The sequence below is a fragment of the Rhinoraja longicauda genome, chromosome 18, assembly GCF_053455715.1.
Source record: "Rhinoraja longicauda isolate Sanriku21f chromosome 18, sRhiLon1.1, whole genome shotgun sequence".
In the NCBI taxonomy this organism is placed as follows: domain Eukaryota; kingdom Metazoa; phylum Chordata; class Chondrichthyes; order Rajiformes; family Arhynchobatidae; genus Rhinoraja; species Rhinoraja longicauda.
This window is the reverse complement of record NC_135970.1, coordinates 41256210-41272239: the sequence shown is the minus strand read 5'-3', so window position 1 is coordinate 41272239 and position 16030 is coordinate 41256210. Positions and strand designations below refer to the sequence as shown.

Below are 16030 nucleotides of genomic sequence, written 5' to 3'. Positions count from 1 at the left end.
TCCTGCTATACTTACTCGCTGCACTTCAGTGACTGAAGATGGAGTGACCATGGTTCTGGAGGATAAGTGTTGCAAGGTGAATAGTTTCATGCTCGTCCTCCCCGAAATGGGTTGATTCCCTCCCCCCCAACTTAAATTTGTAATTTTCAGATAATCAGTACACAGGCCAGCCTCAACTCCACTTGATCTCTTGATTTGATTTTCTAATTGGTTAACAGTTTTTAAATACTGATTAACTAATCTAAAGAACCTCAGGATTCTTAACTTGCATTTATTACTTAGCACAGGCAAACCAAGATTGTACAGTGCAAACCAAGACTTTTGGCACAGTATTTCTAGATCAATTTGAATTGACTCTTAAGTTTTCATAACCAAACCGCAGTGGCTGTTCTTTTCTGATCAGACCTCGTCTCAATGAAATTCTTTCACAGGTAATTGGGAATGTTCGTTATCGTTTGGGTAAATGGAGATTAAAAGATAAACTTCTCAATGATTGATGTTTTTTTCTTGTAAATCCGTTTGAAACATTGCAGCATTATTGTGTCCTTTATACTCACCTTGGGTCTGTTAATCTAAGTAATACCATCAACTTTTGATATCTGCTTGATGAGTGTGAAGAAGATTGGGGGAGAACATCATTGTCAAGCGAAGGAAAGGGCAGATTTATTTTGCAAGTTATGATAAGAATTAAGCAAATATTTCTGCTATTTCCATATGTTACATGTTACTAATTTAGCCTGATCATGTTCACTATTTTATCTGTCCACGCATTTAAAGGTATTAAGTTTCTCTTCACCAAAAGAAATGGATAGTTCTCGGGACATGGTACTGACAAAAATCTCTTATAAATTAATGAAATAGCACATTAAATAGAGCAATAAAACTGGAGAACATAGTCTGTTATATGTTTACACATGCAAGATGGCAGAAGTTAATTTGTGCATTTTGTCTGAGCTATTTAATCATTTAGTTACGAATATTTTTTTTTCACTTCATTTACTGTGTTCTATTTAGCATAGACGCTTTGTTTTACACTTTTAAATAATGTGTCATATGACATCTGTTGTTTAACTTTATACATCTAAAATTTGGAAGGAATTTTTTTTCCATTAATGTTCATTTTTGTTCCGTTGAACTTCACCTGGATGTAGTTTAAAATGGATATTTGCATGTCACTCTATTTTTATTTTCTTGACTAGAGCAATAACATATTTTGGCACAAACAAGTTTATTATTGATGGGGGAAAAAACATTTTGCAAAATGTTTTTGTTAAAATTACAAATTTTCAACAAGATGAGCTCAGGTGACTAGGACTTTGATCAGGTGTGCTTGCTGTGGCAGTTCATTAACGATATGTTAATTAATCTATGATTTAACACAGAAATGCTGTAGTGGTTTCATCTTTTAAGTTGCTTCATTAAATCATTAATTTTCTAGGAGGTAAGTGAGCCTGACATAATTAAGGCATCCTTGTCTCTGCAGAATATCCCTTTCATAAGGTGTCAGGTCACTGAGGTAGTTAATACAAGCGACCGAATGCTGCCTCCCAGGGTGCATTTTATTTATACGGCTGTGCTGTGAACTCAATTTATTAGTTCAGTTTTATTTTTCACTTAAGCAGTTTAGAATGAAATTAAGATTTTGCCTTGGCTTGGGACCACAGATTAGAAATAGAACTAGTAGTGCAGAAACCTGGTGGAAGGCAAAGGACATGTATTTTGTATTGCACTGAAATCTGAGCACTCCCTATTTAGGCAAATCTTCGTAATTAGTCCACAAGTTATATAAAAAACTCTTTGGCTAGTTTTTAATTTGTTTATAACAAATCTGTAATAGATTCATATTGGGTCCATGCAAAGTATGCCCTCATTTGCATCTAATGGATTAGTGGTTTTCGAATTATAATTCTAACCCAAAGCAAAATATTAATTAATAAAATATTAATAATGTGCTTATCAAAAGTCAGCTATATTGGCATTGAACCAAAAGTTTCTCAGTTTGGCTAAATGAAATTCTTCTGGACTAATGTAGACAGGGTAAAGATCACAATTTTCCTTCAGGTTGTTTTGGAGAAAAGACATGCACTTTAATATTAGAGTCATCGGGCGATATGGTACAAAAACAGGCCCTTCAGCCCATTGAACCCACGCCAACTGGCAATCACCCAAATGCACTAATTCTACATGAATCCCATTTTTTTTCTCCCCACATTCTCATCAACTTCCTCCCTGATTCTGTCAATTGAGAATGGCCATGTACAAAGTTGTGGATTGAGTCCCATCTTTCATTAAAGGTATAAAACTACCAACAGGGTGCTAAAGTGATGTTTTAAATTTGTGACTTCCTTTTCACACTTTTTTTTGATAGTAACATGAACTTTGGTTACATCAAGCTGCTTCGAGCCATACAGAGAGTCATCCGTGAGGAAGGATTTGATGGATCCAGTCCCCAGGTATGGTGCACAAGCCCTTAGTGTCTTCTGTAATCAAGTAACTAATGTTGTTTTCATAGCGCTCTCCAGGGTGCAGCCGGAAGGGTTTGGAATAATCAACAATGAACAAGCTGTTTCTAAGCATAGATGAAGTAAACAAGCATTGCAAAGACAGAGTATGGGTCATATGTTAATATGCATTTGCCTCACGTTTTGAGCTTTCCTCAACTCTATTGGGTACAAGCATTGATGTGCATAAGCAGTGTGCTCTGGCATCATTAGTCACTGAGCACCTAAAAAGGAGCTGTCCATTCGAGAAAGTGGCTTAGCCTGACTCCACATTAAGCTACATTGGGCATTTTTCATTGATGTAATGAAAATATCCTTGTTGTAAAACTTTTAGCCTTGACAAAACCATGACCAAGAAAATCTTTGTTTTGTTACAGAGAAAACTCAAATAATTGAAGTGTGCACAGTCACCATTTCATCAAAATGTTAACTAAATTGGCTGAGCCCAAGCCTCTGACTGAAGAAAAACTTCATAGCAACTTTAGCTTTACTAATACTTGTGTCTTAATTTAGCTTGTTATTGCTCAGCTCACAATCTCTACTGAGATTTCAACACAGATCTGGACAGGCTGTCTTTCCCTGTGGAGGCAAAACCCCTTTGGAGAAGTAAATTGGTCCCTGACAGACACCTCTCCCCTTCCCAGTAGTAACCATGGCAACAGGCATGTCTTAACAGTTCCCACAGTACAGTGTGCCTAGCTGTTTCTGTAGCAAGATGACAGGTCTTCCAAAGCAGGGAATGTCAAAAACCGACAGCATATACAGTGAATCCATATATATGTACACACACACACAGAATCTTTAGCAAACTCATCTGATTTGCTCAATTATGTGTACTTTATTGGATATCTTTTTGAGCAATTAATTTGTGCACATTTCCTTCTGATTTCTATCTCAGTTTGACTCTTTGTCACAACCAGTCGCTTATGATCAAACAAAAATTTACACAATGCTTTTTGTGTGTCTAGGCAACTGGTCTCTCCATGTAAGTAAAAGTGTAGAATAAGCTATCCTTTTTGGTAGCATGAATCGTTTGTGATACCACAGGCAGCTTTTGTTAACAGAATCCTAGCCCAAACCAGCTGGAAGTCTAGCATACGCTGATCCTTTCTTGGCACTTTGCTAGCAGCTATGTAGGCTTTGCAAAAGTGCAGCTCTTATTAAGGTTCTACTGGTATCCTTCCCTGTTGATATGCCAAGGAAACAAGCTGTTTTATGAGCCGTTAGGCAGCTGGAAAGCAAGTCCAGACAGAAATTTCAAAGACTCGTCACCTGTCCAGTATCTGTTGTAGATCTTGTAAGTTAGAAAGCAAACTGGGTAGGAAGGGTGTCATTTATAAGCAATCCCCTGCTGTTTTGTCACATTCATTTGCACCTCTCTTCCTGCAGACTAAACAGAGGAACATCCTGCGAATAGGAATCCACTCACTTGGCTCAGTGTTATGGGGAGACGATGTTGGCCTTAATGAAAACCCAGAATCTGCATACAGTCTCACTAGATTTCTGTATGCACTCCGTGGACTTCTCAGAACATCTCTCTCTGCCTGTATGATTACTGTGCCAGCATACCTTATCCAGGTTAGACTGCTTAAGTGGAATAGTTATTCGAATGATCATTTCTGTTCAATAGGAGTGATAAGACCATATTTCCTGAGAGCAAACGTGCTTATTTCATTTTGGGATTTCTCAGCATGGTTTTCAGGCAACAATGCCTGAGAAGAAGCTAATTATTTCTAGTTTTTTTAAAAAGTTCTATTACCCTGCCGTTTCAAACTGCAAAAAATGTTGTCACCATTTCATATACTGAATATGTTTCTCAGCAGGGTACGGTGCAAAGACTGAATGTCACTGTTGCTGCACAGGATGATGGTGGGACGAGATGAGTCATGTCTGAAAAAAAAAGGGCAGGATAAACCAGAGTTGTGAATAAACTTCTGGTCAGAATAAACCAGAGTAAACCATGTCATGCATGGACATTGGTCGAGCAACAAAGTATTCACTTTACTTTCGATGCAGTGGAGTGGCAGTAAATTGTTCTTAAATTAACTTTAGAATTAGGGTGATAACATAAAAACACAAAATGCTGGAAGCACTCTGAGTGCCAGGTCACATCTGTCGGGAGAAACACAAAGTTACAGGTTTCAGGTCTAAGACCCTTTGTCAGAACTTTGTCATTTTTCCATCATCTGCAGTCAGTTTGTTTTATTTTCACTTTGGAATTGGAGGTTTGTTTACACTGTCCCAAAACTGTTTTTGTGATGAGTTCGTGAAGTTCTGTGGCTGCCTGATAACAAACCCAGATTGAAATTGAATCTAAAGCTAATTTTTCTACTACATTAAGGACAAGTGATTTCTTATGTTCTCAACCAGGAATGGCACAATTTCCTTGACTTTCTTGCAGCAATAATAAATCAGCGTATCAAAATATCTTTTAAAAATAACTTACAAATAAGGTGGCTATAATTTTACATTTTTCATGGTGGATAACTTGGCTTGGCAATGACTTCAGAATGCAATAACTTTTTTATGAATTCCATTAACGCATTAATAAGGGACTATGCACTCATAGCTACCACATTTAATTGTTACAAAGGCTTAATGTAGCAGATAATTATTGAGTATATTCATTTATTTAAAGTCCAGTATGTTCTGGCAGTAAATGTTTTTCAGCTGTCTTTTGAGGTGAATGAACTGCTCGGTAAGTGGGGCACCACCTGATCATTTTTTGAGGAGAATAAAAAAATCATTCACTTTAAATACTTTGAAAAACACAACAATGTCACTACTTTGATTAGTAGCAATTTCGTTTGTCTGTTTACCATTGAAACAATTTGTTCAAAATATAGACAATACTGAGAAACTGTCACTTACTGCTCATCCCTAGTTCTCTGAGAAAGAGCCACCTCTGGAGCCTCAAAGGAATCACTGTATACACATCTCTTGGTTCTCAATTACATGCTGCCCCTCAACAACATCATCTAACAATAATATGACAGGGTGGCTCAGTGGCACAGTGGTAGTTACTGCCTTACAGCACCAGAGAACCAGGTTCGATCCTGACTACAGGTGCTGTCTGTATGGAGTTTGTACATTCTCCCCATGACCTGCATGGGTTTTTTCCGGGTACTCCGGTTTCCTCCCACACTCCAAAAACGTACAGGTTAGTAGGTTAATTGGTTTGGTATAGAAACATAGAAAATAGGTGCAGGAGGAGGCCATCTGGCCCTTCGAGCCAGCACTGCCATTCATTGTGATCATGGCTGATCATCCACAATCAATAACCTGTGCCTGCCTTCTTCCCATATCCCTTGATTCCACTAGCCTCTAGAGCTCTATCTAACTCTCTTTTAAATTCATCCAGTGAATTGGCCTCCACTGCCTTTTGTGACAGAGAATTCCACAAATTCACAACTCTCTGGGTGAAGAAGGTTTTCCTCACCACAGTTTTAAATGGCCTCCCCTTTATTCTGAGACTGTGGCCCCTGGTTCTGGACTCCCTCAACATTGGGAACATATTTCCTGAATCTAGCTTGTCCAGTCCTGTCATAATTTTATATGTCTCTATAAGATCCTCTCTCATCCTTCTACACTCCAGTGAATACAAGCCCAATCTTTCCAATCTTTCCTCATATGACAGTCCCGCCATCCCGGAGATTAACCTTGTGAACCTACGCTACACTGCCTCAATAGCAAGGATGTCCTTCCTCAAATTAGGAGACCAAAACTGCACACAATACTCCAGATGTGGTCTCACCAGGGCCCTATACAACTGCAGAAGGACCTCTTTACTCCTGTACTCAAATCCTCTCGTTATGAAGGCCAATGTGCCATTAGCTTTCTTCGCTGCCTGCTGTACCTGCACGCTTACTTTCATTGACTGGTGTACAAGGACCCAGGTCTCATTGCTCTTCCCTTTTACCTAATCTGACATCATTGAGATAATAATCTGCCTCCTTGCTTTTGCCACCAAAGTGGATAACCTCACATTTATCTACATTATACTTCTACTGCACCTGCGATGCATCTGCCCACTCACTCAACCTGTCCAAGTCACCCTGCAACCTCCTAACATCCTCTTCGCAGTTCACACTGCCACCCAGCTTTGTGTCATCTGCAAACTTGCTAATGTTACTTCTAATTCCATCATCCAAAACATTTATATTGTAAATAGTTGTGCCCCCAGCACCGAGCCTTGTGGCATTCCACTCGCCACTGCCTGCTATTCTGAAAAGGACCCATTTATTCCTACTCTTTGCTTCCTGTCTGCCAAACAATTCTCTTTCCATGTCAATACCCTACCCCCAATACCATGTGGTCTAATTTTGCCCACCAATCTTCTGTGTGGGACCTTATCAAAGGCTTTCTGAAAGTCCAGATACACTACATCCACTGGCTCTCCTTCATCCATTTTACTTGTCACATCCTCAAAAATTTCCAGAAGATTAGTCAAGTATGATTTCCCTTTCATCAATCCATGCTGATGGACCAGTCCTTTTACTGTTATCCAAATGCGCCGTTATTACCTCTTTAATAATTGACTCCAGCATCTTCCCCACCACCGATGTCAGGCTAACTGGTCTGTAATTCCCCGTTGCCTGACCTGCTGAGTTACTCCAGCATTTTGTGATACCTTTGATTTGTACCAGCATCTGCAGTTAATTTCCTACACAATGATGGATGGACGTCTGTCTGGGGTGGGATGTAGACCGTGGTCAAGATGTTGGAGGTGAATTCTCTCGGGAGGTAGAAGGGGCGGCACCTCATGTTCAATAATGTTCCTCCCTACACATAGTTTAGATTTGACATTGGACTTGGTTTTCTTGGTTGACTGCTTACCCTGGTATTATAACACAAGTACTTTGTATACATCCAGAAGATGTATCTTGCACATTGTCAGTAATAATGTTTATATGGGGTAGGTTCTTTGAATCAAATGATAAACAATAACTCAGGATGCTGGAATTCTGAAATAAAACAGAACATACCAGAAACACTTAACAGGCACCTGAAGAGGTAAATTGCCTTTCATCGGATGCCAGGTGACTGACATGTAATCGACACAAAACTTTAAACCGGTTTCTCTGTGCACAGATTGCCTGACATGATGAGTATTTCCAGCTCTTTTTCTACTAAACAGCTGAGGTTATGCTGCATAGATGAAAAATTAAATACAATTATAATTTTGGACTTAGGTTGCAAATTCTTTTTTTAGAAAGAGAAGATCTTGAATTTTATTGAAGGTGGACAAAAAATGCTGGAGTAACTCAGTGGGACAGGCAGCATCTCTGGAGAGAAGGAATGGATGACACAAAATACTGCAGTAGGACAGGCAGCATCTCTGTAGAGAAGGAATTCGACCTGAAACGCCACCCATTCCTTCTCTCCAGAGACGCTGCCTGTCCCGCTGAGTTACTCCAGCATTTTGTGTCTGTCTTCCAAATGCAGTCTTTGTACATATTATTTCCAGACATGGTCTCACCAAGGTTATGTCCAATAGGAACAATATATTTTTGCACTAAAATTCTTTTACTTAAAGACCAGCATTCATTTTGACATCTTGATTCTTTGCTATACATGTGAATTTGGACAAAAATACCTATGTCCCCTGAATTCAAACTCAGTTCCAACTCTATAGTATGCTTTGGCCACTAATTTCAGTGAAGACTACAACATTTACCCTACAACTAATATCAAGTGAACTTGTGCATAGAATCTTGTTTAAAATCTACATACTTCCTTAAATTGTGGAGTTACATTTGCTATCTTGCAAGCTGCAGGAGCCATTCTAGATTCATTCATTAGCCATGCTAGATTTTTTGAAGATGATAGCTAATGCATCTATTGTCTCCTTAAACGCCATCTCCTTCAAAATCCTAAGATGAATGCATCAGGTTTTAATATCATTGAATGGCATTATTTTTTCTTATTAATAAATTTGGAATTAATTTTATTTCCTTATTCACTCCAGAGCTGCTGTTCTCCAGTATTTCCGGGACATTTATAATGCTGCATTTAAAACTAGACGCAAAATATTTGTTTTATTTCTCTACCATTTACTTGTCCCCAATGGACTGAACAAATTCACTTTCAATTTTTGTGGTAAATTTTGATCATTTTATGATCACGGTGCTTTAAAGGCTCCTTAAATCCACGAATACTAATCAATCCTTGCTCATTATGCTGCTAGATTTGAAATAACCCTTTCCTGCATTGGTACCTAACTACTGATCTAGAAAATCAGCTCTTTAACAATGCCTGAAATTATTCTTCATAATCTTACTGTTCATTTGGTTTGCCCGATCTAAATTAAAGTCCCCTAGGATTATTGTGTTGCCCTGTTATGTGCACCTTTAGTTTCTTCATTTAAGGTGTACTCTGCATTTACACTGTCTTCAGGCCCATATACAACTCCTCTTGCTTCTTCTTGGCTACCTCCAAAGTGATCCTTCCTCTTGAATGCCTTTATCTCTTCCATAAATATTTGATCCTGCTCTCATAGCTGTTGGGTGTAAGGCCCATCGTCTCATATGCTTTAATTAATCATTGGTGAGGTTTTTCCGCAAATGTTTTCACCTCAGTGTTGCATCTTACCTCCAACAAACTTCCCCTTGGGATTTGAGCTGATTTTCAGAATTATTGGAAACTGTTCAACCAATAGCAACTGCATTCCAGTACCATGGTCATTTGAACCTCAGTAGTCAAACTGTGCTATACAGATGATGTATTTCACCATCTTGTGCATAACTTATTAATAACTCAATGGGTGAACCATCAAGTCTTCTGTGCTAAATGGTATGGGATTAAGAGCTTTTTGGATGAGCACGAGGATATGCAAGGAATGTAGCAAAGAAAAGATCACATGTAGGCAGATGAGATTAGTTTAACTTTGCATCATGTTTAGCCTGTTCCTGTGTTGTGCTGTTCTATATTCTCTCATGTCAATAGTTGGAGCTGTGGTTTACCATTTCATCTTTTTTACCAGTGTTTATAAGTTCTAGGAGCAGAAATAGGCCATTTGGCCTAATCAAGTCTACTCCACCATTCAATCATGGCTGATTAATCTTTCCCTCACAACCCCGTTCTCCTGCCTTCGCCCCTTAGCCCCTGACACCCTTACTAATCAAGAATTAATGGTGACATCCCGTTGGTGATTGGTGCGGAAAGAATCATTTGGCAAATACCAAATATGAATGTAAATATTTATACCGTTCATGTTCCTTCCACACTTGTCTCGGGATGCTATTATTGCTTTGCCTCAGTGCTATTATTTTGTTCCACAGTACATTTCAATCTTCGCCCTTTATAAGCAGCTACGTTCTGTAACTTTCTGGGATAATCTACTTTTTCCCCATAGATGCTTGCCTCCATAGCATTCTGGAATTTCTTTTGGCCAGAATTGAGACCTGTGCCTGGTACAGCTAACATTATAACCAACTACCCATACATAAACTTAAAGTCGGAAGCCAGAACTTATCATTTTCATCTGTTAACACTAATATGAAGATTATTCAAAACGTGTCTGAATTAGAATGAGGTTCGGAGAATATTCCCCAATAATTTTTAACAATGTCATTTTCAATTCATGTCTGCTTCTGAATGTATTAAATCAGCGGCGCATTTGTAAAGGACAAGACTTCAGATTGAAGTATTTTCCGTAAAATAACATGTCATATATCAATGTGACATTAGCAATAAGGTGATGTAGTGTATTTCCTTGTGGCACTGCACTTCACAACAGTCTTCAAGTCAGCCTCTGGGTTCACATTTCTTTCACTGTAAAACAACAACTATGACAACTTGGGAGATTGCTCGACATGGTTTTCTATTTTTTTGCATTATCAATGTACCTTAATTTATTGGTGAAAAACTATTTCCTAGCAATGACTGAGTCTTTGTTCAATTGCAGAATTTTACTGGAATTTATAATAGGACTAATGTGATACTCTTTGACATTCAGTGAAAGTTTCATTATCATCATTTCAATTAAATCCCTTCCCAGTTATCCACCAGAATTTTTATGAAACAATGATCTACATGAGATAATTACATATAAGGCTACCTTGTCTTCTAGCTCATAACTTTATAAGCTTATATTAGGTCTCTGTTCAGCCTCTGATGTTCCAGAGATAACAATCCAAGATTGTCCTATCCGTCCTTATAGCTAATACCTTCAAATCCAGGCAGCATTCTGGTAAACTTCTCCTGCACCCTCTTCAAAGCGTCCACATCCTTCCTGTAAAGGGGCGCCCAGAACTGCAGACAATCCAAATGCATCTTAACCAAAGTTTTATAAAGTTCATATTGCATTATGACTCCTTGACTTTATTCTCAATGCCCAACCAATGATACTGTACGCCTTCTTTACCACTACATCTACTTGTGTTGCTACATTTAGGAAGCTATGGACTTAGACTCCAAGATTCGTGTCTCAGTCAGTGCTGTGAAGGGTCCTGCTATCAACTGTATACTTTCCTTTTGCATCTGACCTCCCAAAGTGCAACATCTCATACTTGCCTGGACTTACTTGCACTACATCTACCATTCTCCCCCCATATCTTTAACTGATCTATATTCTGCTGTATCCTTTGACAGCCTTCTTCACTGTCCACAACTTCAATTTTTGTTTCATCTGCAAACTAGCAAACCAACCCATTTAAGCAGTAATCATGAACCCAGTTAAGGAGAAATACTTTGTGATGTATTATTTTCTTCTCTTCAGCAAATAGACCTCTAAATATTTTAGGTCTACCACTCTAGGAAATAACTCAGCAAATTAGTGATTTTATTTCACAATCTTCTAACATTATCTAGAGGTGACAGCAGATCAGTTTTAGATTTGTTCAAGAAAGCACATTTTCTGTTTCTGCCTTTATTTTGTTATATTTTCCATTGCTTCACTGTTATTTTTTTAAAGACGTTTCTATATTTGAAAATTTATTGGGATGAATAATTTTTTAATGAAATTTACGTTGAAGTGCAGTCTGTATCTGGATAAAAAAGCTTGAGTATGGGTTTGGACTGCAATGTTGGAATTACATTTCTTTGGATAGGGTAGATGGAATGGCCAAGGTTTCAAAATAACTAGGCCAGTCAGAACATGGATGAGAAATTTCTTCATTCCAAAGGAAAATAAACCAGGAGGATTGGGGAGGCTCAGTAATCCAGTATACCCTGGGAAAAGATTAGTATGTTTTTTTAATATTAAAGGAATCAAGAGATACATATTTAGTAAGGGAAAATGTCAATGACATGAAAGATCGTCCCTAATTTATTGAATGGTGAAGCAGGAAACAGGACCCAAATGCCCCATACCTATTTCTTTTGTTTCTTGTTCAAGAAAGCACTTTTTCATTTGAAGCCTTTATTTTGTTTTAGTTTTTCTATTGTTTCATTTTGTTTTTTTAAGAAGTTTTGATACAGGCTCTCCCTGACTTATGCAAGGGTTATGTTCCGTGAACAGTTACATAAGTTAAATTTTGCATAAGTTGGAATCCTCATCCCCATCCCCTCTGAAATAACTCAGTGAGAATATTAACCGTCTCAGCAGCGTTTGGCTGTGTCTGGGGCACTTTCTCCAGAACGTGGCCTTTTGGGTAAGCACCACCGCCATTGCAGGCTTGAGTTCCAGCTCGCCATTGGGCCTGCGGCCTTCTGGGTAAGCACCACAACCAATACGAGCTTGTTTACGATATAAACTTGAATGATCCTGTTGTAGAAATTACAAATTGCCTTGATTGCACAATGGACTGAGTACAGAATTGTTTATGGAAGTGCAAATTTACGCAAGTTGCCTATTGCGCAAGTTGCCTATTGTGTCTGTGTTTGGAAATTTATTGGTATGGATGACTTTTCAATGGAATTTACATTGAAGTGCAGTCTGATTGGGCCTCATTTGATCATTCTGATTGGGCCTCCACAAAGGAAAAATTTGGCGTTTTCAATCAAAGTGGTTTTATTCTATGATAGTAGATAGACATCTATATTTATCAATCTTCCACCATTGAAAAATTTTAAAGTTGCAGATTTTGGTATGCTGCAATACAAATAGAAAATGTTGGAAACGCAACAGATCAGCCCATTGAAAGAGAAACAGAATTAATGTTAGCAGTGAAAGACCCTTCATAAATGTTTCTTTCATTCCCGGTTGTTCCAACTAAGGGTCTTCAATCTGAAACATTCATCTTGTTTCCCTTTCTACGGATGCTGCCTGACCACCTGAGTATTTTCAGCATCTGCAAGATTCTTTTTGTTTGTTTTTTACATATTGTTGAAATTTCAATTTCTATTGAAGATCAAGTTATATTCAAGTTCATTGAAATGGTCAAGGTATGTGACCAAGTCGTTAACATTTCCATTATGCAGTAAATTCTGTAATGTATTTTTTATATATTATATATATTTTTACAAGTCATTTTCTACATTTTTAAATGGCTGGGTTAACTCTACCTGAAATGATTAAATTATTATTTTCTATTGATAAAACAGTGTATATAAATGTAGTCCACTTCTCAGGAGTATTTTTTTGCAGCAACAATGCAACAACAATTTTCTTGGATAGACACAAAATGTTGGAGTAACTCCACGGGTCAGGCAGCATCTCTGGAGAAAATGGATAGGGGACGTTTTGGATCAGAGTCTGAAGAAGGATCCGAACCCGAAACATCACCTATCCATTTTCTCCAGAGACACTACATGTCCCGCACAGTTACTCCTGTATTTTGTGTCTATCTTTGTTATGAACAAGCATCTGCAGGTCCTTTTTATTAAAGAACCATTTTCTTGGAATGCATAAGAATAGACAACAGTGAATGAAAATCAAATTCCAAATTTGTGGTGCAATTGAGATGGAACTAAAAGAGAAAAGGCTGGAATTACTCGGCAACTCCAATTACATGTTAGAGTGGAATGGCTTTAGACAATAGATAATAGACAATAGGTGCAGCATTAGGCCCTTTGAGCCAGCACCGCCATTCACTGTGATCATGGCTGATCATCCACAATCAATACCCCGATCCTGCCTTCTCCCCATATCCCTTGACACTGCTATCTTTAAGAGCTCGATCTAACTCTCTCTTGAAATCAAATTCCAAATTTGTGGTGCAATTTAGATGGAACTAAATGGAACTGATATTCAGCAGATCATTTCTGTCTTTCATCAGAAATGATCTGCTGAATATTTTCAAAGTTTTGTTTTTATTTCAGATTCCTAACATCTGCAATGTTTTGCTTTTGGATTACAGAATAGGTAGAAATTGTTCACAGATCATTCTACAACAGTGAATAAATCGATATAATTACTAGTGTGGGGCAGGGAGGGAAGAACTAGCCAACAGAAGGGTGCTGTCCATTCTTACTGCTGACCACAAATTATATACAAAATTAATTTTTCTGCACCTATTGATGACAAGTTAATGCATAAAGCTAACCAGTCATCAGTAGTGGATCTCTACGTTGCTTGCCACAATGTGGGGGAAGCTAGAACAAGTTCTGCTCTCAAAATGACTGAAAAACATTGCAAGCCAGCTAAACGATGTCCCAAGTCTTTGATGACTATGAAAAATGTCAAGAGCTTTAAAGAACCTGAACATCCTCAAACACTGGCAAAAAACAATAAAATACAATTAACACGAGCACAAAAATCCAATTAATAAGAAGTAGAAAAATTAATTAAAATCCTGGTTCTCCTCGGCCATTCATCTTCATTGGAATTAATGGGCTGTTCCTGCTTCAGGTTTATTAAGCAGATTTCTCAGCATCGCCACTGGCTTGTAGCATCAAGGTTACGCTCCACTGCTGGACCGTGTGTCCAATGTCAAGAGTGCAGTCAGGAGAAACCTCAGCACAGACTGGAAGCCTTCAATGGCTTACAAGAGTAATTGCCAACTATGTTGGCATTACACTTTGTAATATTTTATAACCTGCCCTAGCCTAAAATAACCGGTCCCTTATCATGTTGTATGCTCAAAACCTGTACAAAATAATTGGTAATTAAAGTAAAAAACACCTTAACTTGATGGCTGCTTAGCTTAATATATATACAAATAAAGTACATCAGAATTGGACAGTGTTATTTGAGTAGTTTCTAAATTGTGTTTCAACCCTTTCTAAAATTAACTTCGATTCACTTAAGATTCAGTTGATACTCCTGTTTGAGTGGCAGTGACTGCACTAATCCTAAGACGTTGAACTGTTTTGGTTCTCATGGGGTTTCTTAGAAATTCAGAGGAAGTGCTCTAATGTTCCTTATGAAGGGAAAAGACATATTGGAGACATGCCAAGCAAATATTGTGAACATTTAATGAGTTCTTTGAGGAGTTTTATTCTATCTGCAAATTATCAAGTTCCTTTTTTTTTTTAAAAAGAGAAGAATTCAAAGTATTGTCAAAGTGACTATTGGCAAAGTCAATGAGGAACTGATGTCCTGGTTACTTGGAGAAATCTAGAACTAATCAAGAAACTACAAGAGTGAATAACCAAATAAAATCTTTATAAAGGGACTCTGTTGATGGGCATTCAAGTTTACTTTTGAAAATACTTAAGATGGTTGCAGGAACATTCTGCATCGAATAATCCATAAACGTTAAGCTAATTTAAATTTCACCAAAAATTGAATACTTCAGACTCCAGCTGTGCTCACTATTGGTTGCATGGACAGCTGTTAATGTTGCTGTAAATGTAGATACATTATTAGCCTCAGTAAAAATAACCATTTCTGCATTGCACTGTTGTATCAATGTTTTTAAGGGGCAGATGTATTTGTTAAGAATTACTGCGTTTAGTTTTACAAGCAGAAGTTTCCGATAGGCAGATCTATTTTGTAAAAAATGGTTAAATTTTCTGACCATCTCAATCAAACACTAAACTGCAGAGTGAGCTGTCATTAAGTGGAGTGAAGCTGGCAAGAATTTTCATGCAGTCAGTGCTACTCAGTTCCCAGAGTCCCTGCTGTGCAGTTGTTTAACTCTCCAAGAAGCCTGTTAAAGAGTCCCTGAGAGCATGTGTAAAGCCCTCCATGTTAATAGTTAATTGGATAGGATGGCAAGATGAGAGGACAGCTGAACATGTGGGCCTCTCAGTCTCAAGCACTGGTGGACTTTTAGTTTAATAATAGCAGCTGTTCACATTGTTGAACAACTTTGTTTTCTTCAGTTCCACAAATGATGAAAAGGAGAACGATTCCTCAGAAACTTGCCTTTTTATTGGAAAGTAGAGAGCTCCCCTGCTGCTCCTGGACTGCCACAGCTTCAAACAACATCACGTGCTGCTCATTCTCCAATCATTGGAGACAGTGTGGGATCTCATAACCGTACATCTAGCATACTGTTTTATTTCCTTTGCAATGATTATGACAGAAAAAAGAAAACATGTAGGGAAGGCACTATCAGTGTCAACATTGTTTGTCATGGAACGTTACTGGAATATAAATGGGAAATTAGTTAAAATAAGTATACCCTTTCAACAGATAGCTTTCTTTATTGCTGGTTACAAGACTAAGCATCTATATCTGGTACACAAAGAGAATTTGCATA

The 16030-nt window shown here is 37.9% G+C and overlaps 1 protein-coding gene across 4 annotated transcripts in view; it reads left to right on the top strand.

Moving 5' to 3' along the window:
• Positions 1–16030, top strand: part of elp4 (elongator acetyltransferase complex subunit 4) — a 177522-nt gene that overhangs the window by 72414 nt on the left and 89078 nt on the right. For all 4 annotated transcript variants that reach the window (XM_078414876.1, XM_078414877.1, XM_078414875.1 and 1 more), the window contains 2 exons: positions 2369–2453; positions 3891–4079. In XM_078414876.1, coding sequence (XP_078271002.1) covers positions 2369–2453; positions 3891–4079 — 274 coding nt within the window. The remainder of the gene's footprint in view (positions 1–2368; positions 2454–3890; positions 4080–16030) is intronic.